The sequence below is a fragment of the Nuphar pumila genome, chromosome 4 (assembly GCF_984573655.1).
Source record: "Nuphar pumila chromosome 4, dmNupPumi1.hap1.1, whole genome shotgun sequence".
Lineage (NCBI taxonomy): Eukaryota > Viridiplantae > Streptophyta > Magnoliopsida > Nymphaeales > Nymphaeaceae > Nuphar > Nuphar pumila.
The window spans coordinates 127,450,746-127,472,422 of NC_143252.1; the positions used below are offsets into that span (position 1 = coordinate 127,450,746).

Genomic DNA, 21,677 nt, shown 5'->3' on the forward strand with positions numbered 1-21,677 from the left:
CCATTTATGAGGACCGAGCCTTATCGAGTTGACCAAGCCTTATCAAGCTCGGTCGACTGATCAAGCTGGACTCATATACTTGTCTGAGCCTCAGTCTAGTGTACAAGCTGGCTCATTTACAGCCTCATTCAAGTTTTAAGCCAAGCTTAACTGAGCTGAGCCCGAATCGGCTCGGCTCATTGTGCATTCCTATGTCCCTGTTCTACTTTCAAAGGAAAAAAAAATGCAACTAAGGCAATCATCCAAGCTATTTTCTTGAAACAATAACCGTTTATATTAATTATTTAGAACCTGAAACGCCTAAGCATAAATTTGCCATATTTTTGGCGCTTACATGTAAATTAGCCTAGACAAGAAATTTTGAAAGAATTTTCTTCTACTTTGAGATGCTGAAAGGAGAATCTCGGGCGTTTCAAAATCTTGAAAATTTGTGGATGGATCCGCCATTTTCACGATCTTTGTCTGATACAGTCCCCTCATTCCGGGATTTTGGCGTGGTGGGGGTTTCGAAAATGTCCCCCAAAAGCACGAATTGATCCTCTCTATGGCGTTCTACCGATCCTCCAATGAGTCGTTCATGGACAGAATCGGAATTGCCGGTTTGTTTCATAGGGATAGGGGCGACGACCACCACAGGTACCGTCGAGGGAGGAGATTCGGACGGGTCGGTAAGGGCGGCCGATGCTCCGTCTGGATCTCTCTGATGGTGGTGTTCTTTCTGCTCTATGCGTCGCTCATGGCGCCGAAGCTTTGGTTCCGGGGTGAGTTTTCTCTGTGAACTATTGGTTCTTCTTGTTTGATTTCTTTCGATGGTGTTTTTGTGTTCTTCGTGAAATTATGTGAATCTTCTGTTTGATTGTTTGTCACCCATCTGGTATCTCACATGATTGGTTGGTCATTGAAGAGCTCAAATTTTGAGTATTGGTTGTTTGACATGTACAGAATGAAAGAAATTTGTTTAAGTTCAGTGGCACTTTGTGTTCTTGAGGGATTATTTACATATTCTTTTTTATTTATTTGTGGTCCATTTGATATTTCACGTGATTAAGAAATCGAATTTTTTAGTATTGGCAGTTTGACATGTATAAAATGAAGCAAATTTGGTAAAATAATGCTCTATTCAGGCACTGGTTTGTTGGTTTCATTTGGATTTTATTGGTAAGTACATGAAATGATTGACCCTGGGTGGTGTTATTTTGGAAAACCGTTGTACGATGGTAGTTCTATTTGGCAGAATTTTATGGGTGTCACATTCTGGTTGGAAAAAAATGAAATTGTTTACTTCATTTGGATCAAATTTGCTGATTTGAAAACGATTGCTAAGTGGTTTGTATGCTGAGGTGACATCTTATATCATTGTAATGAATGCGACATTAAGAAATTGCTTTTATCTCATTAATATCAGAATAAATATTCGAATAGTCGTCTTTTGAAAAAATCTCAATAAGATTGTGTTAATTTCAAACTATTGGCCATATCTGTGACAAAGGTTTCACTGTATATTCTCCACTTTATGTGAAGTCCTCTTTCTGTGTCAAACGTTCTGGGGGAGATTTAGTTACAAACATATTCTGTCTGATTCGGTTGGATACCTGCCATGATTGCTGTTGGTGGTATTTTGAAGACATTATGATATTTTTGGGATTTCTCTTTTGGTAGGAAATCTACTAAAATTTCATTATATTTCCAAAAAACAGACATTTGTGATGGAATCTTTTTGTGTTGCACGTGCCATTATTGCTAGCAAGGAAACATCTTGGTAATAAGAGCAGCTATTTTCTTGAAAAAATCTAAGAATAGGACATAAAAGAAAAAGAAAAACTACAAAAGATGATGTAGAAGAAGGAAATTACTCTTTACTACCCATTTGTAGAATTTATCTGGGACACCGCATAATCCATTGACCTGTAGTGAAAACTATAGAGATTTGCATGTGCTGAACTTGGTTATGAAAAAGCAAAAGTCCAACTTGCTAGTAATTTTCAAAATGTTGCAATGTACTTTTCTGGGGATGTCATGACTAAAATATCTTGATACATTTTCAGTATACAGGCACACACATGCATGCATGTGTATGTTTGTGCTTGCCCACATGATATTGTAAATGCAGCTTAAATCTAAAAATCAGACCAGCAATTTTGGAAGAAAATTTTCGTGTTTGTGTGTGTACTCTCTACAACTTGAGTCTCAAAATCCGGCATACAGAAAATTGTGGGACTTTTATTTTCTCTCTCAATAATGAATGGGTGGTGTCTTTGTGTGTGTGTGCTGAAATTATATACTGATGTCACACTGAATTTATACAAGGTTGACTCTAGCTTTCAGGTGATTAGGTATATCCAGACAGTATGTACCATAGTATGGTATTCTACATCACACTGGATTTATCCAAGGGTTGACTCTAGCTTTGGATGATTAGGTCTATGCAGGTTGTGTGTATGATGGTAAGGTACTCTACAATAGGCAAATTGTAACGCCCCGAAATCTTAACCCAAATTTTGAGATTTTTTTTTCTTTTTTTCAATACAGCGGAAACAAGTCATACCGTAGGGCTAAGCATTCCAGAACATTACAGATGGAGCAAAACCAAAACATTCTTTTCATTCCAATATCAATGAAAATTAAGATGAGAGTTCTCACACTATCCTTGGAACAGTAAATCCAAAATTCCCGATCAAAGCCTCATCTCGCAGTCGTTCCTAAATCCAACTCTTCACCTGAAAATTTATAGGAATTAGACTACAACTGTCTAAGTAGGAATTATTGTATTTTTTCTTGCAGGTGTATTATGTGTCAAGTATATGGTGTGGGTGCCGAATGTGATTTTCAACCCATACAAGAATAAGTAAAAAACTATGCTACAACAGTCAATAATTTATGAGAAGCAATCTGACAAGTATCATCAAAAGCAATCATTTGAATATCCCATAATCACAGATACAAATTTATACAATGATTCAGAGAAATGCAATTATGACAATTCATAATTCAGGTACGCATTCATATCACAAGGTACATCCATTATGCATAAAGAAACATTAAACCATACCATGATGCATCATTTTAGTACAACAAAACATTTAACATACATTGACAGTTAAACATCATGCATCCACCAAACATATAACAATTAAGAAAACAAATAACATATGCATGTTCTAATGTATAATAGGAAAATGCATGATTATGTGCAATGCATGATTTCTTCTGTTATCTTTCATTTAAGTTTCATCTTTCCATATGCATGCCCTATTAGATGTACACAACCTTAAGTTCCTCTTTTTAATTACCGTTGCCCGCGGATACACCAAACGGGTACAAACCCCGAGGTCAAGTAGGTTCCTAGGGTAGCTTAACACACAATTTGTATTTTATTACTGGGTTCCAACTTAGCCCTCGACCGAATCACCTTCGGAACATTAGACCTCCACATCTAATGTCGGGGACACAAAGGACACTCCACGCCCACAAGTGCCACTTCCTTGGTACCATAACAACAACTGTGTCCAACACACCACTCCCGGGTAAAGTGACGGACTCTCCCTAAAACCGTGGCCAGGAGAAAGAACCTCAATATCGGGTTCAGGGGCAACAACGCACAAAATTTTTTTGTATCCTCACAGTCTCCCCAAGACCGGATATTCAAGATTCTCATACTCCAGATGAGATATCCCAGAATGTATATTACACTGTTCTTATTCATTATATTTTTATTTAAGTCTATTCTTTAAGTTTGCAACACCATATGCAAAAGTAAAGTGAAAACCCGCATCCTCCCTTGCGGGGACCCTTACGAAACTCCAGTTCGTATAATCAACTAGAACAATGTAGTAATGTGCCAAACCATCTTATGTGATTTAAGTGATGCAGTTAAATACATATGTGAAAAGAAAACCAAACCCACGGCTCTCCAGGCCGATGATGGTCCATTTGGGCCATTAATGCACCACATAATAAAACCAAATTAGTGTTTCATTCATAACACTAGGCCAAAGTGCCAAAAAGCATATATATTCATGCAAATATAAACCCAAACATATGCATGTCATAATTCATTCATATGCATTTTCAATATGTGTGTGTTACCTACATCACATATGGGTATTAACCAAATCCATGGTTTCTTTAAGTGTGTGAGTGTACATGTACCATTTCACATATAAATCAAGCGTACATGTTCAAGAAGAATCACTAATAACTGAATCATGCTCACACTCATGAGTACCATAATCATAACAGTCAAGTGAAAGCATAAACCTCCACGACAAGTGTTTCCAAATGCACATCCATATATGCCAATATAACCATGGACATGAAACAACAACACTCACAAGCATGGTTTCAAAGATTCATGCGCAAGGATTCACATATTTATACCAAATGTATGTTGTCATTCCTTGATTAATTTTATTATATCATGTGAACACCCATGCATGTAAATTCAAGCAATAAAGCATTAGTTTCATGATTGCTCATGCCCATGAAAACAACTAGACAACGATATCCAAATCAAGCATAACAAATCAAGTCTAAGCATATTAGCATTTTCATTTACCTGTATGCAAAGAGCCAGGTCTACCACGATTAGCTAGCATTCTGAAAAATTAAAGTGCTAAGCTAAGCTTCCATATGAGCCATACTATACATGAACAAGGATTCAATCGACCTGTCATTTGTCCACAAGCATGGGCAGTTAAGGAAATGACATTTATCATATTTTCCTTTGTAAAAAAAATATAGTCCAACACCATTCGGCTGAGCTTGGCAGGGTTCCACACATCCCATGATCTTATGCTCTCCTTCCACTCAATACTTATAACAAAACAACAAGACTAAGATTGTCAAAAACTGCATAATGGTCATGATAATTGGTTCTAACGCTAGTCAAAATAGACATTTCAGCTAGCAATAATAAAGATCCCTAATAATGTTAGATCCTTTTTTCCTCAAGAATGTTTTTTTTTTTCAAAACCGACTACTCATGGGAAACCCAAATCCAGTGCAAACAGAAAAATACATGTAAACATAAGGTCAAAGCATGATAACAATAGCGGTATGTGCTAACGCTGAACAAAAATTCTAAATGTATTTTCCATGCCAAATCTACAGATTTAAAAGTATGTATATAATACAGATTAAGTATTATATGCATGAGCAACCATATCAGCAACATGTGCAACCCTGCAAACTACTCAATCCAAACCCCTATAGATGTGACTATATATTCTTTCGCAACAGTCCTAACCCTTCAAACTTTTCAGTGCCCATTCTGGTTTAATCCATACTGTTGGGCTAAACTATATAGATGCATATTCAGATTTAACATCAAGAAAAAAAAAACCAACTCAAGCAAAATCAGATATTTGTTATTCAGACGATTACCGATAGGAATTAACAGGACTTAAGAAACGGGAAAACACGAGCAGGTTTAAGATATATGCCTGATAGTGAAGTCTCTAGACATCTGTTGCTCCGATGAAGATCATAAGAGATAAGCAGAACTCAATACTCAGGCATTACAAGATGTTACACTTGTTAATATACCTTACAGACTACAAATTTTAAATTTTATAAAAACTAAAAACCGATTCCATAAATGATCCAAATCTCCTCATTCATACGCATGCTGTATACAAATTAGAAGTCAAAAGAATTGCACAAACAAGAAAATCCCCTTATATAAGAAAAATCGAAATCACATATCCCCTTCATAAAGGAAATCCGAAACCCCCAAATCATAAATTTGGGTTTTCGGGTTAGGGTTGATGGAAACCCCCAAATTTGAGGCAATCCCCAAAAGAAATACTCGGGACCTACACGGCTGGGGCCATCCCCTACCTCAGCCGACCCCCTTTCACAATGGAAACCTCAAACCTCCAAATCATAGGTTAGGGTTTTCGGATTAGGGTCGATGGAAACCCCCAAAACAAAATTTAATCCACGAAGCAACAAAGGAAACAACAATCATCCATGCAAAAAGGTCCCCAGGGACCCTCACCTCAAAAGACTACACGGGATCGAACCCATGTTCGATCCCTTACCCGAAATCCAAGAAGCATCATACCTTTTTGATGATTTCCCGGCGATCTTTCTGGCGATCGGAGGTTGCAATCGCGTGGGTAGGGCCGGCTGGGGTTGCTCCTTTCTGCTGCCGTGACAGGGAGCTCGCTGGAGGTCGACGATGGTGGATGTGGGTTGCCGCAGCTCGCCAGCGACCTCCTCCCCTCCGATGCACACCCAACTCGACAGAGAGAGAGAGAGATAGAGGGAGAGAGAGATCGAGTGAAAGAAAGAGAGAGAGACTGAGTGGAGAGAGAGACGAGGGAGGGAAAACCCCTAACTCCACTCCTTTTATCGGCCAAGACCCTCCTCTACCGAGATGCAGGGGTCGGTTATGCCCTGCGTAACCCCCCCCCCCCCCCTTTCTTGATTCTGTTAGGGTTTTATCGGGCAACCCTCCCCCTATTAAAATGAACTCGGGTCCGAGCCCGTGACCCGCGATACCAAATCCAGTCTACAACTGGATCCGGGTCGCCAAACGCTAGCGGATCCTCAGTTGGATCCTTGCGGGTCCAACTGTGGGTCCGATCCCTGTACCACAGTTGTTTATTTATTTTTTTCTTATAATTAATATTAATTATTTATTTAATTTGAATTTAACATTATACATATAATTTAACCCCCATCAATATGGATCCGCAAGTTGGATCCAAGTGGATCCAACTGTGGATCCTCGAGTTCGCTTAATATATATACATATATATATATATTTCTATTTTATTACTAATATTAAAATTATTTTAATATAACGCAATTATTTAAGCATAAATACCCCTTTATGGGTCTTGGATCCGAAACTGGATCCCAGGCCCAAATCACCCATATATCATAATATATTTAAATAAATGCCTAAAATTATGGTTATTACACAAATATGTGGATGTGTACATGTGCGTGTTTGCATGTTGTCCACTATATATCAGAAATATACATGAGCATCTATAGACTCTGAATTTTAAAGCAGAACTATCAATTAATTATTCCCTTACATCTGACATGATTCAATATTGGCACGAATATTGTAGATCAAATAGCCTTTTCCTATGCTCATTATTGCTCTTAATTGGCTTCCCCCAGCTTCTGTTTTTCCTTTCATCTACCTGCTCTTCTTTGCATTCCCATAAATTTGTACTTTAGGTTCTGATTCTTCTGAAACAAATATTACTGATATCTTTCCATGTGCAGGTAGATCAGTTTCTGATCAAATGAAGGATGAGCTTCTGGTATAAGCTCATAACATGCTCTATTCCATCAGCTAAAATTGTTTGCTTCTTTTGACATTGAAAGAAAACTTTATTTATTGTAAACCCTCATCAAATTCATTTAACTGAGGCATCTTCTAGTCTAAAAGTTGAAAATATTTTCTTCTGTGGGATTAGCTGGAAAGATCTGTTGAGTCCTTTTACTTCAATTCAGGGGAGATGGACTATTCACTTACGGGAAACAATCCAAAATCTATATCAGGTAGTCTCTGTCCCATCATCTGTGATTCATGTTTATCCAAGTGTGTCAAAGCAGAAATTTGTCTTTCATTTTTGTGCCCTTTTTGAACTTTATGATCAGGCTCCATCGTTTGGCATCGCTATGCCCACTATATAGATCAACCTTTTAGGGTTCCAATCCCCAGCAGATCGAAATCCTAGGGATTCATGCACATTAGGGAAGGAAGAGAGAGATCAGTGGGAGAGAGAGAGAGATGGTTGGACGACCAAGAGGGAGAGATGCATCCCTCTAGGTGTCATCCTCCTAGGGTTTGAGAGAGATAGTCATCTCTCTTGCCCTAGTCCAATCCTCAAACTCAAAGGAAGAATGAGGCAGAAAGCCAAAAGTAAATCCTTCATTAACTTGAATATGGGCTAAGCCTTACATATTTATAGAGCTAGCTTACTCATTTTCGTTCCCAAGTACATGAATTCCCTCTACCCAAATATAATACGAAAGCAAGGAAATCAACTAAAGCAAAGCACAAAATTAGACTCATCAGTGACGGATCTGGATCGGTCACAAGCAGTATTTGTGTGTATGTGCCAGGGTTGTTGGAAGCGCCCATAGGCATGGGGAAGCATGCTTCAAAAGCACGAAACGTGACGCTTCCGAAACATGCGGGAAAACACCCTTTTTAATTAGGAAGCGCCCTTCCCATTCACTTCCCACTCGCTTCCAGATTGCTTCTTGCTCACTTCCCAATATCAGGAAACAAGTTTTCTTTTTTTGGGGGGCTTGGAGCTTTTAACAAATTTTTTTTGCCCAATATTGGGAAAACTTGATTCCTGTTCAATTTTCACTCGAATCCTAGGTCGCTTCCCTCTTCGTTTCCTCTTTGCTTCCTAGTTCTTTTCCGGTTCGCTTTCCTTCTTGCTTTCGAGATGATTCCCGGTTCGCTTCTAAGTCATCCTGCGCTTCCAGCTTTCTAAAATTTTAGAAGTGCCTCACTTCCCAAATCGCTTCCTGCTCCTGCTTCCTCGACTGGCAACTCTGATATGTGCATGTTTCACCCCTTTTTTATTACATTAATACAGGAGGTTTTTCTATATCATTTCAGTGTATTCTTTTAATAATAGTGATGCTATTACATCGTTATATTTTGGCGAGAACACTTTTAGTGCCTCATCAAATATTATCTTGAATAGATGTTTGTTGTGGATGCCCATTCTACAAAAGGATTGGTTCTGCCTGCTCAATTGAGGTTTAAGACAATTGATGTGGCTATATTGCCTATTATTCTAATGTTCATTCTAGCTGTTTCTTTGGTTGTGGTCAATTGTGCTTAGCTAAGGGCTACTGTAGTTTTCCCAGTAAAGAAAACCACATTCTGATTGGATATTACTGCAGATAGTGGCACAGATACAGATTCTACAGAAGTGGCTACAAGGAGTGAACTGAGTAGACCCGAAATGAACTTGGACCAGTATCAAGGTGCTGCGAGTGAACATCATAGATATAGTACTAATTCCATGAAAGATGGATCTCAAGATGGTCGTCATCTGCCAAATGCTGGTTCTCAGATGGAGAACATTTCAGATAGATCTCTCAGGGAACAAAATAACATGAATAAGAGTCATCAAAATGAGCGCTTAAAGAATGTGGTCAATCAGACCTCTGGTCAGAGCACCTTTGAAGAAGAGAGTCTAGGGCATCCTAAAATCAAGCATCGTAGGCGTAAATGTGAGCATTATACTCTTTCTTGCCCTTTCCTTTATTACCTACTTAATAAACCCTTCCCTTCTTTTCTGATGCTGTTTCCCATTTACATTCTTATGTTCTGAAATTTTAGCATTTCATTTTTCTTAATGCTGGAAAGCTTTCATGACCATGCCCATAATTAATTATTAACGTGTTTAGGATATGTGGTAGTGTATAATACAATATATATATTTTCCTTCTCAAATTACTGATCCAGGTCAGCCATTATATGCCTTTTCCTATATGCATTAAGAACTTGGGAGGGTAAGTAAGCATACCAGACTGTATAGTGTTATTACTCCATGAAGAGAGTTCCTATTTTCTTGCACACAAACACCTGCATCACATACCTGATGGTTCTTTTAGGTGATTTGCTGCTCTTGATGAGCTTTTATATCATAATACTTATTTTCAAATGTCAAACTTTCAGATTTTCCGTGTGACATTGGTTTTCTGAATTCCACTGACAATCTTGCTGAACCCAAAGACTTCCTGAATTTCACCCAATTTTCCCTTAAGTATATTGCGAAAGAGGACAGCCCATACGGGATTGAATCTAGATTTGGTGGGCACCAGAGCCTTGAAGAGAGAGAGAATACATTTTATGCAAGAGATCAAAGACTTCACTGTGGATTTATCAGAGAGCCAGATGGTTCACCAAGCACTGGGTTTGATCTATATGAGAAGGACAAGGAATACATGAACTCCTGTCATATTGTTGTATCATCTTGTATTTTTGGAAACTCTGATTTCTTGAGGAGGCCAGCAAGCAAAATGGTATATATCCATTTCAAAACTATCTTTGCCACTAATGGATTTTGATTCTCCTATTTTGAAGCATTCATCTTCGTTATGATGTTTCTAGTTTTGATTTGATCTACTATGGTTCATGTTCTCAGAAAATGACTGATAGCATGGTGTTAAACAATGTCTTTTTGGTAGTGAATCCAGTTCATGTCTATCCTTCTTAAGATTTAGTTATTGCTGTTATATTTCTACTTTCTTATATTTCATGTTGTTTCATTTTATATTTATGTGTCATATTTGATTTTGTCAGCACATCAGCTTAGGTAGGATGCTGACATGTTGAGATTTGAGTGGCATTTAATTTTTCACATGCTACTAGTTCTCTTGTTTCAGATTACAATGCGTTCAAAAGAGAATGTATGCTTTGTTATGTTCGTCGATGTGCTAACAATTGCAAGACTGTCTTCGGAGGGACAGACTTTGGATGAAAGAGGCTATATCGGCTTATGGAAAATGGTTGTTGTGCAAAATTTACCATACACTGATTTGCGTAAGGCAGGAAAAGTGCCAAAGTTTTTGTCACACCGACTTTTCCCAACTTCTAGGTAACATTTTGTGGTCAATGGTTGACCTGTTGCATTTGTTCCAATTTTTGTATGCTTTTTTCTTTTTTTTTATGGTGTTGAAAATGCAGTGATGACTTCACTGGTCTTTTTACTTCTGTTAGACAAACAAAAGGATAAAGCATCTGACAAGAAGTTACTCTGTGATACTAATACTTTCAATTTGCTAAGTTACTTTTAGATCTTCAAACCTGTATGACAAAAGTATAGTAGATATTGAAGCATGATCATTCATGTTGAATAATCTGCGAGTGATAGTCATTTTCGACTGGACATTATCAAATGTTTTCACTGGTTTAATCTCCTCACAACACCAGCATAGCACTGAAGCTGTCTCTTAGGAACTTGAAATATCTATCCTATCACATGCTTCTTACTCCATCATTACTTTGAATTATCTGGTAAATTGATGTGCTGCCCAATGAACATAATGTAAATGCAGATTATTGCAGTAGCTGCACCTGTTTTGTTGCTTTTGAACTTCAGGATCTAGGCTTTTACATGGTGCATATTGGATTCCCTTCATGACCTGAGAATATTAGCTGGTGTTTTTATTCAGCATACACTTTTAAGATTTGGAAGCTGTTTGCAGCTATGCTGTACTGGATTTTATTGCAGCCAACATTATAGATTATGTATTTGTGATATTGATGCCTCTTAGGGTTCATATAATTGACCTACCAGCTTATATGCACTTTCATGATCAATCACATGGAGTTCATCCAATTTTACCACTGTAATTAGCGTAGAGCTTCTCAAGACTTTCTTTAATTGGCATCATCTCCTTAACTAGGATTATATGTTCTTGCTGCTCATGGTAAACATGTTTTTTGTTTTGTCCAATAATGTAAGTATTCTAAGTGCTGCATTGCACTTAGTGTACAGCCTCTCAAACTTTTCTTCTAGTGGTCTCTTCTCATTAACTAAGGTTTATAGTACATACATATATAATACACACACAGATATATATCCGGCAGAGTGTAGAGTAAGCTCCGTAATCACTATGCTTTCTTCTGACTAAAGAGATAAGATAGGGGAAGTAGCGCATCGAGGTTTGGAGTGTTAATACTTATGTACAATATGTAATTACCCTATGTATACTACACCCCTTTTATGGAGTCTTATTCACCTTGAATAATTGTTAGGGGTACTTTGGTCGCTTTCTTTGTTACCCTATTTTGTTCTCATAAAAGGGGGGTCAACACTTTTGTATTGATATACTTCGAAGATAATAAAACCACAAAATAGAGTATTTCTCTCTCTCTCTTGTGTTCCTCTAACAGATCGACTTCAAGGAGATGATTCAACATGGTATCAGAGCCACGTTCAAGCTGTTAGAGGATTGGGTGTGTGGACAGAGGTAGGGAGCAGTTTGTCTTGGAGAACATGATGCATGTCAGCCCCTGAAGTTCGAATGTCGGAGTCAACCTTGGCTGAGGTGAGTTTCAGTTAGATGTTGATTTTAGAAGCTGACCCAAACAAAAAATCACATGATTTAGTTGAATATTGGAATTGTTGTGATTTTTTCAAGATTTTCTGAAAATCGCTCCTCATAGTGCGCAGATTTGGAGATTTCATAGATTGTGACCAAATCGGCAGGTTTGAAGCTCTAAGATGGGTTATGTTCAGGTCGATTTTGCCCTAGAAAACTTTTAGAAGATGTTTGGTGAGCTGTTGTGGTGATTTGGAGGAGTTTCTTTGTGGTTTTGGTGGGTTTCTATGTGGCAGCAACACGCAGCAAGTGTTGTTGTTTTGTGGTGATCAATCTGATCACTTTGCTTTGGTGAAAAAGGGTGTAATCAGTGTGGTGATAATAGTTTTTTTTGTTGTTACACTTTGTTTTGAATCCTGGACTGCTGTAAGTGAGTTGTTGCAGCTGGTCAGTATTGGTGGTGTTTGGTCTTCATATCTAGCAGCTCGTGTATAGGTTGAGTTGTGTGTGATATGGAAAAGGAAGGAATCCAGATTGTTCCAGTAAAACTGGATAGGACGAATTATGCATATTGGGTTGATTTTATGACAACGATAATAGTGGCGAAAGGTCTTAGAGGATATTTGGATGGCTCAGAGATGAAACCCAAGCCCACTAATGCTGATTTCGATAAAGCTATAGAGGAATGGGTCATAAATAATGCAAGGGTTAAATCATGGATTCTGGGTTTAGTGGAACAAATAATTGCTATGAATCTTTCTAAATTTCATTTTTAAGAGGCCAAAGGTTTAGTGGAACAAATAATTGCTATGAATCTTTCTAAATTTCAATTTTAAGAGGCCAAAGAAGCTTGGGCGTACCTCAAACAAGTATACAAACAAGAATATTGGGCAAGGCATTATCAGCTTACTAAAGAATTGAAGAGTATGCGACAATGAAGTAAGTCAATTGAAAAGTTCTATTCTGATATGCAAATAATATGGGATGCTATTACTCTCATAGAGGGTCAAACAAAATGTGAAAAGTGTGTAAAATGTGAGTCATGTGCTTCATGTCAAACTTGTTTGGGCCTCCTTGACCAGCATAAGGAAACTGATAAGATCATTGAGTTTTTTATGGCGCTCAGACTAGAATTTGATGGAACTAGGAGTGCTATCTTGCATCGTTCTCATTTTCCTTCATTTACTAAGGTCATAGCTGAATTGATAGCAGAAGAGACCAAGATGAAATCTCTTGGAGCTTATTCATCTGGTGACAGTGTTATGGTAGTTTCTCGGCAGTCAGGTGGTAGAGTTAGAGGAAGAGGTGATTTGAGTGTTGGTGGGAGAGGTGACATGGGTGCTATTCAGTGTCACTATTGCAAAAATTTTGGTCATATAAAAAATTAGTGTCCAGTTCTCAAGAAAAGGATGAGCATATTGACAAAAGTACTTTGTCTAGTGGTATTTCTACTTTAAGATCCTTAGAATCCTTAGGCAGTGGTCAACTTCAATTGTTGGAGAAGGTGCAACAACAAATGCAACAACAGATTCAACAATTACAACTGCTTGCCCAGTCAGCCGTAGCCCCTTCCACTTTTGCTCATGCTTCTTGTTCTTCTGGTACTGCTTTTTCGGGTATCTCTGGCTATGCTTCTGGTTGGTTAATAGACTTTGGGGCATCATGTCATATGACATCCAATGAGACTATTCTAACCAATTGTAACCCCTGCAATGGTATTTTTCGTATTGCCGATGGTTCTTCTATGTTTGTCTCAAAAGTAGGTTCCATTATTTTTGAATTTTGTCTTGGTAGTAAGGTAAATCTTTCTTAAGTTTACCATGTTCCATCCCTTGCCATGAATCTTATCTCTATTAGACAAATTACCGAACTTAATTGTAATGTTACTTTCTCTCTCCTTGGTTGTGTGGTATAGGATCAACTCTCAGGGAAGAAGATTGGGATTGACCATAGAAGGGGAGACTTATACTACTTGGACTGGATCAATATGAGTGAGCAGAGTAATCCAGGTATCAGAGTGAAAGTTGTTGTTATAGATCAATCAGTTTTGTAGCACCAGAGACTGGGTCTTATTTCCAGTTCTAGGTTGCAAAAGTTGGTGTCTTTAGGAAATTTTTATAAACCAGAATTAGTTGTATCAAGTCATGTCAAAGACAATGAAAGTTGTAGGTTGGCAAAGGGTCATGCTTTATCATTTAGGTCCAGTGTTAGAGAAATAAAAAGTCCTTTTGATGTAGTACATTCTGATGTATGAGGTCCTTCACATGTTCTGTCAAAAGGAAGATCATTGTATTTTGTTACTTTCATAGATAATTGTTTGAGATATACCTGGTTATACTTTATAAAAAATAGAAGTGAAGTTTTTGGTATCTTTAAAAACTTTTGTGCTATGTTTGAAAATCAGTTTGCTACTAAGATTAAGACATTGAGAACAAACTCTGGTGGTGAATATGCAAGTTGTGCATTCAAAGATTTCTTACGGGCTAAAGGTGTTGAGGAAATAAGTGCACTTGAGAGGATGCAAGCATGGGAGCTGGTAAAACCTCTACCAGGAAAAAATATTGTTGGGAGCAAATGGGTTTATAAAATAAAAACAAAAACAAATGAATTGGTTGAAAGATACAAGCAAGATTAGTAGCTAAGGGTTACAATCATCCATTTGGAATTGATTTTGCTGAGACGTTTGCTCTTGTAGCACATATGACAACTATTTGAATATTGCTTACAGTGACTGCAGTCAGACAATGGAATTTGTGGTAGTTAGATGTTAAGAATGCCTTATATATGAAACTTCCACAAGGTTACTTAGATCCTGAAGGAAGAGTTTGCAGACTTTGCAGAGCATTATATGGACTCAAACAAGCATCTCGAGCTTGGTTTGAGAAGTTTAGTTTAGCAGTGCAATCTCTTGGTTTTGAGCAAAGTCATCATGATCCTGCTCAGTTTGTATCTTCCTCCATACATGAAAAATGCATATTACTTATTTATATAGATGATATGATACTCACAAGTGATGACACTGAAAAAGTTAAGGAGACCAAGAAGGAGTTAGCTATAATGTTTGAGATGAAAGACTTGGAGCGTTTAAAGTATTTTCTTGGGATTGATAAAATATACTCACCAAGAGGATTGTACTTGTCTCATAAATATGCTACAAACTTAGTGGTGAAGGCAAGGTTGGTAGATGAAGTCAAAAGAGTTAACGCTCCTATGAAAGCAAATTTGAAAATGAGGGTCTCAGATGGTGTTGAGTTAGAATATCTTGTTGTGTACAGACAATTAGCTGGGAGCCTCATTTACATGACTATATCTAGGCCAGATATTACCTATGCATTTTATGTAGTTAATCAGTTTATGAGTGCTCACAGAACAGTTCATTTAGCTCAAGTCAGTGTTGTGAAAAGCATTGAGGCGTAGCGAGGTGCTCCACCAAAATTTGAGGCGAGGCTTAAGCCTCAATTTTTTTTTGAAAACTAAAAAAAACTATAAAAAATATCTAAAATTATAAATAAATAAAAAATACTTTATTGATGAAGCAACAATCAACAAGAAAAAAAACTCAAATAAGTACTGAAAAAATATGAGATTAACATGTAAAAGTAACATTAATGCAACAACTTGATCTATGTAAGTATCTAAAAAATAAAATATGAGCATTCATTCAATAAAAAATTAACAACAAAATGCATATTAACATTAACAACATCATGTCATAATTAGAAAATGCATGTTAGCATTAACAACCAAATGTTAATATATTTGTTCAAAATTCTTCAAAATGAGAGTGTTAACATTCACAAGTGCAAATGAAAGACCTAAAAAAACATATAAATGCCCATAGTCTTATGATATAAATTAGGGCCTAGGTTCTTCTTGTGTCTCGTCATCATCAATATCTAAGTATGTCATCATCTAAGGAATCTATATAAATAGGTTCTCCTTCATTCTCATTCTCTGACTCTTCATCATCTGCACTTTCTTCCTCCACATCCTCAATCACTTCTTTTGCTTTTTTTTTTCTTTAATAAAAAATCATGTATTAAATACTTATTTGATCTAATTAAAAAAATACATTTATATTCATAGTAAGGTAAAAAGAATATAACTTTACTTGAATCTCTTGAAGACCTGTCTTGCCTAGAACCACTTTATGAATCATGAGGTGAAGTGATTTTTTCAATAAGCACATGCTCAATGACATTTATGTCGAAGTTTAAATTCAACAATGAATCCTCCAACCAATTGAGATCACTAGGCAACATAGGATCTTCCTTCTCCACAATCCACTCATCGTCTATGTCTATATGATCTAGACATATAGGGTCTTTGGTAGCCCTCCTCCTCATATTTCTCTCTTAATTTCATATTGTACATTACAAAAACCAATGCATTCATCTTCTCTTGTTCAAGTTTATTCCTCCATTTTGTATGCACCTATAATTTCAAATCATTGATAATCAATTATAAAATAATTATACTTATACAAATGTATTTCAAAAATAAAATATAAAGTCACAAACCAATGAGAAAGTACTTCAATTCCTCTCACAGCCCGATGCACTATATGCTATGTCACAGGGATTCGGCTAGCAGGGTGCCGCACCCGCGTCGACGCGACTCGACGCAGGTGCGGGTGCGACACCGGGTGCGGTCAACCCGATCCTGGGTGCGCTGACCGCACCCAGGATCATTTAGGTCCATTTTTTTTTGGATTTTTTTTAAAAAAAAAAATTTGCTGGGCTGCGAAATTTAAAAAAAAAAAATCTGCTTACAGTTGTTGCTGCTCTTGCCTTTTCAATCCAGATCCTTCTTTTTCATAAAGGATTTTCTCTCCATAATAAATGATAATGATGGTGGTAGCCTTGCTGATCCTTCTTTTTCGTAAAGGATTTTCTCTCTCCATAATAAATGATAATGATGGTGGTAGCCTTGCTGATCCTTCTTTTCGTAAAGGATTTTCTCTCTCCATAATAAATGATAATGATGGTGGTAGCCTTGCTGGCTATTAGTATTCACTGTTCTCCTGACGTATTCTCCTGACGAGATGGGTGCTCTAGCTCTAGCCTTGTGTAGACCTCTCTTTTCCACATGTCCAATCTAATAAATTTCTTTTAGCTGTCGTGCAACTGTATATAAAATGAAATTTGAAGAATCCTATGGACCAGCAAAAAAAAATTGACCCCCAACCCGCGTCGGGGGAACCCCCGGACCCCCTTATATATATATTTTATATTTTTGCCCCTGCCGCACCCCCGCACCCAGGTTTTTTGGAAGTGTCGAATCCCCGCACTCGCACCCGCACCCGCACCCGCACCCATGTGACATAGACTGTATGTCAAATTTAGAATTCGAATTGCAAAATTTATCAATTCAGGATTTTCGTGCCCAAATGAACTTCACCAATCGGCTGCATTCAAATAAAACAATAAAAAATTGATAAAAACTTTAAGAATGTCACAATTAACAAAAACATAAAGAAAATATTAACAAATAACAACATAATTGCAAGCTTACCAGAACTTTTTAATTTTCTTGTTGTAACGATTGTCTTTCTACCAAACAACCTCTTTGCCTTTTTCAATGTATCGATTTATGTTGTAATTTTCAACCGAACATTTGCATTAGAAACCATTTTTTCAACACAATCATAAAATCCACTCATAACTTCTCCATTCAGGTTGAAGTTGTCAGCATAATAAAAATGATGATTTAAATAATAGGCAGCTGCATGCAAAGGCTTATGAAGTTACAAGTCCCATCGTCTATCAATGATGTCCTAAATAGATTTATATTTTTTTTCAACATTGTCAAGGTTTGAAGCAATTTTCGCCTTTGCTCTATCTATTGCCTTGTATAAAAATCACATAGCAAACTCATCTGCATCCACTAATCGCAACACTTTCACCAGAGGAAGTGTAGCTTTAATTGCATATGATATGACAGTTCAAAACTTATTATAATTAAGGACAATATAAAAATATTCTTAGCATCGGATTTCTTATAGTAATTAGATCTAAAATTTGAAGACAACAATATCGACTTCAACTCTTTCTTATAACATCCAATACTATGAAGCGTGAGATATGTTGTGGCAAAACGAGCGACGGCTAGGTGTAGAAGTTCTTTTTTCTTTGTGAACTTTCTCATCAAATTTAATACCCATGCATGACTATAAATGTATCTTATAATTTTTTTTGCCTTTTCCAAGATATCTTTAAAAATTGATATCTTTCCAATATCTTCTAACATCAGATCTAAGCAATGCGCCGTACATGGTGTCAAAAAACATATTTTTTATGCTATTAACATATTCATAACTGCCACATAATTTGGTGCATTAGCTGTAATGAATTGCACCTCATTCCTTTCACCAACTTCTTTAATAACTTCTTTAAACAAGTTATACAAATTTGCATCAGTTTTTTTTATGTCGCTGATATCAACAGACTTCAAAAATATTATCCCAGATGAGCTATTCACAAGAAAATTAATTAAGTTTCTTCATTTTTCATCTGTTATAATGCTGCAACTAACTTTTGGCCATTCTTTTTTTAACTCTTTTAAAATTTCATGAGTACAATCTACCTCGTCTTTCAAAATCCATGTTCTGATCTCGTGGTGAGAATGTGGTTTGATCTTTCGCCCATAATTTGCAATAGCTTCTACCATTGCACCACAATATAGACTATTGCAAAGATTAAATAATAAGGCATTGGAATAAAAAAATCTATCAATGGCACGACATACGTTTTTTCTCTCATCCCTTTTGAAAGCAGTGTTTATTGTGATTTGTCGTGCTTCTTTGTTCATAAAGAGGTCTATGGGACCACCTGTGCTTGATTTTGCAATACTACATGATCCACTGGTTTCGTTGTTCACATTATCGCTTGTTGATGATCCAAAATAAACACTTTTTCCAATTTCGAACTTGTTTTGTTTATCTTCTTGTTTCTTTTGCTTCTGATTCCTTAGATGATTATGAAAAAAACTTTTCACATAAGGTGAAACCGCTTCTTATATGCTTACACCATGTTTCGTGTCAGCTAAGTGATGTTTCAACCTATAAATGCCTCCTGTAGTCTTATAATAACAATAATTGTAAATTACATGTTCTACGAGTTTGAGATATTTAGTGGGATTTAGAACTTTAGTTTCATAGTCTCATCCTACATCTCTTCCCATTGTTAACTGTAAAAATGCATATAAGAAAATATATATTAACATAGAAATTTATAAAAACTTAGAGTTAAAAAAATTGAGACAATGCTTTATATAATCCAATGAATTCATATTCATATTCAATAAGAATCAACATATATAACTTAAAAACTAATTAAATAACTTGAAAACTAATTATATAGCTGTGAAAAAAACTGATCATACATATTTTTTTATACAAAGGCTACATAAATTCTATATAAGCCATATAGATGAACTTATACAAGCTTGTTGATGTAACATAGCTATTTAAGGGATATAACTGGCCACTTGTTTGATGTCAAAAGTAAAAAAGAAAAAAGAAAAAACAAATGTGAAGTGCAATAGCTATTGACAAGTACTAAGGTACAAATGATGAATTATGAAACCTAACAGTTGCTGAAGTTTTAACCAGAGATTACTCGGTTATTGCATATCAGAATTTTGTACCCCAATACACAGATTTGAAAACTCAATCTAATCATGTTTTCTACCATGTGACATGCAAAATACAAGCAATGGTCTTTGAGTAAAGAGGCATAAATACCATGGCTTAAAGATGAGTAATATTAAAGCCACAATTAAAATTATAAGAAAATAAGGTGTCAAGCATACTTAGCAAGAAAAGAAAACAACAAAAATAATTTAGAAACAACAGATAGTAAAAATCAACCACTAATGTTGTTCTTTACCAGTTTTAAGAATAAACATTATGACCAACAACAAAGCCAAACTAACAACTCAGACAATCACAAATAATCATTATGTTATACCAAGTTTTTAACATGAAATTAGTCACTTGGTATTAGTTATGTAACAAGAATTGAACATAGACTAAGTTGGGCATCTGAAAGCCATGACTGGGTTGAATCCCTCCAAGCTGTGATTGCTTGGCCAAGCTTGGACTGATAAGTCATACCCAGTCAAATTTCTATCTTTAAACATAACTCTCACTGAATCAATGGTTTGGGTTTGATAACCACACGCAACATCTGCTTGGTTCGACCCAGTGAATTAATGGATTATGTGGATCTTTATACACCAATCACTAGATGTAATGCATGATTTGTAACAATTGTAAATTTTATTGCCTAAATAGACTTGAATTTCATGGCCAAAATGTGGTACGAGAGTATTTTCATTGCTTTTATTTTGATTTATATTAGATCTCGGATATTTTCGGATCTTCAAAATTGGATCTCGGATATCCTGTTCGAATCTTCGATATCAGATCCCTGATATCTTATTCGGATCTTCGATATTGGATCTCGGATATTTTTTGGATCTTCGATATCAGATTCTAGAAACCTTGGTTGGATATCCAATACTAGATCCAAAATGCGTTCTTTGGATCTTTGACATCGGATTTCCGATATCTTAGTATAGATTTTACATCGAAATCATAATGGTCCAATTAAAATTTTAATGATGGATCCAAAGTATTTGAATCTATATTGGAAGTTTGAATCTCTAAGTTTAATACTAGAAGATTCAGATCTTTGGATGGACCCAGATAGTCCATATATGAATCCAAAAACGTAATGGATTGCGAGTCCCTGTGTAGGAGATCCAAACTCGAGATTTTTTTTAAAGCTCACACTATCGTGAGGGGCATGGAAAAATTGAAAAAAAAAATAATAATTGGGTATTACACGTGAAAGGGTTCATTGTTGAACCCTAATAACGTGGATACATAAAATGAACCCTAATAGCGCAACCCAATCTTCGAGGTCAAGTTAGGTTTCCGGAATAGCTTAACACACAATTTGTATTTTATTACTAGGTTCCAAAATTAGCCCTTGACCGATATCAGGAATCAGCACCATTCATCGAAACATTGGAAATCAACATCTAATGTCGGGGACACCATAGAAATCAGCAACCACTGACACCACTTTTCTTGATATACCAAAACAACAGCTGTGTCTACACACCACCCTCAGGCAAAATGACAGACTCTTCCTAAAACCGTGGTCAGGAGAAGAACCTCATTATCGGATTTAGGGGCAACAACAACACACACGAAATTTTAGTATCCTCACGTTTTCCCCAAACCCGCAATATCCAAGATTCCCACATTAAAGAAGAGACATCAAAAAAACATAAATTACATTATTCTTTACTTTTTTTTATCTTGTTATTAATTCATCTCTTTTACATTTGCAAATCAACATGCATAATTAATAACATAACCTTGTAAATCAACATGTCAAGCTCTTCACGGGACCACAACCCGTGGCATCATGGAACAGTGCAATAAAAATAATAATATCACATTTGATTTTTGAAATGCATTAAACTAAAACAAAGAGCAACTCATACTCAAAGGCTCACACAACCCAGGATGATCCATTTGATCATCAATGCATTCATATGCAAAAATCATTAATCGCATGCCACTATGCATTACTTTCACATGCTTTTCAACGCACATT

At 36.4% G+C, this 21,677-nt stretch overlaps 1 protein-coding gene across 2 annotated transcripts in view; it reads left to right on the plus strand.

The window, feature by feature from the left end:
- Positions 1–305: 305 nt before the first annotated feature.
- LOC149840984 (transmembrane protein (DUF616)) overlaps positions 306–21,677 on the plus strand; it is a 48,252-nt gene continuing 26,880 nt past the window's right edge. The window contains exons 1-6 of one of the 2 annotated variants that reach the window (XM_090003523.1): positions 306–761; positions 7,246–7,283; positions 7,440–7,524; positions 8,893–9,225; positions 9,674–10,020; positions 10,384–10,595. In XM_090003523.1, coding sequence (XP_089859649.1) covers positions 545–761; positions 7,246–7,283; positions 7,440–7,524; positions 8,893–9,225; positions 9,674–10,020; positions 10,384–10,595 — 1,232 coding nt within the window. In that variant the 5' untranslated portion in view covers positions 306–544. The remainder of the gene's footprint in view (positions 762–7,245; positions 7,284–7,439; positions 7,525–8,892; positions 9,226–9,673; positions 10,021–10,383; positions 10,596–21,677) is intronic. The other variant, XR_016431420.1, reaches the window with a different exon arrangement.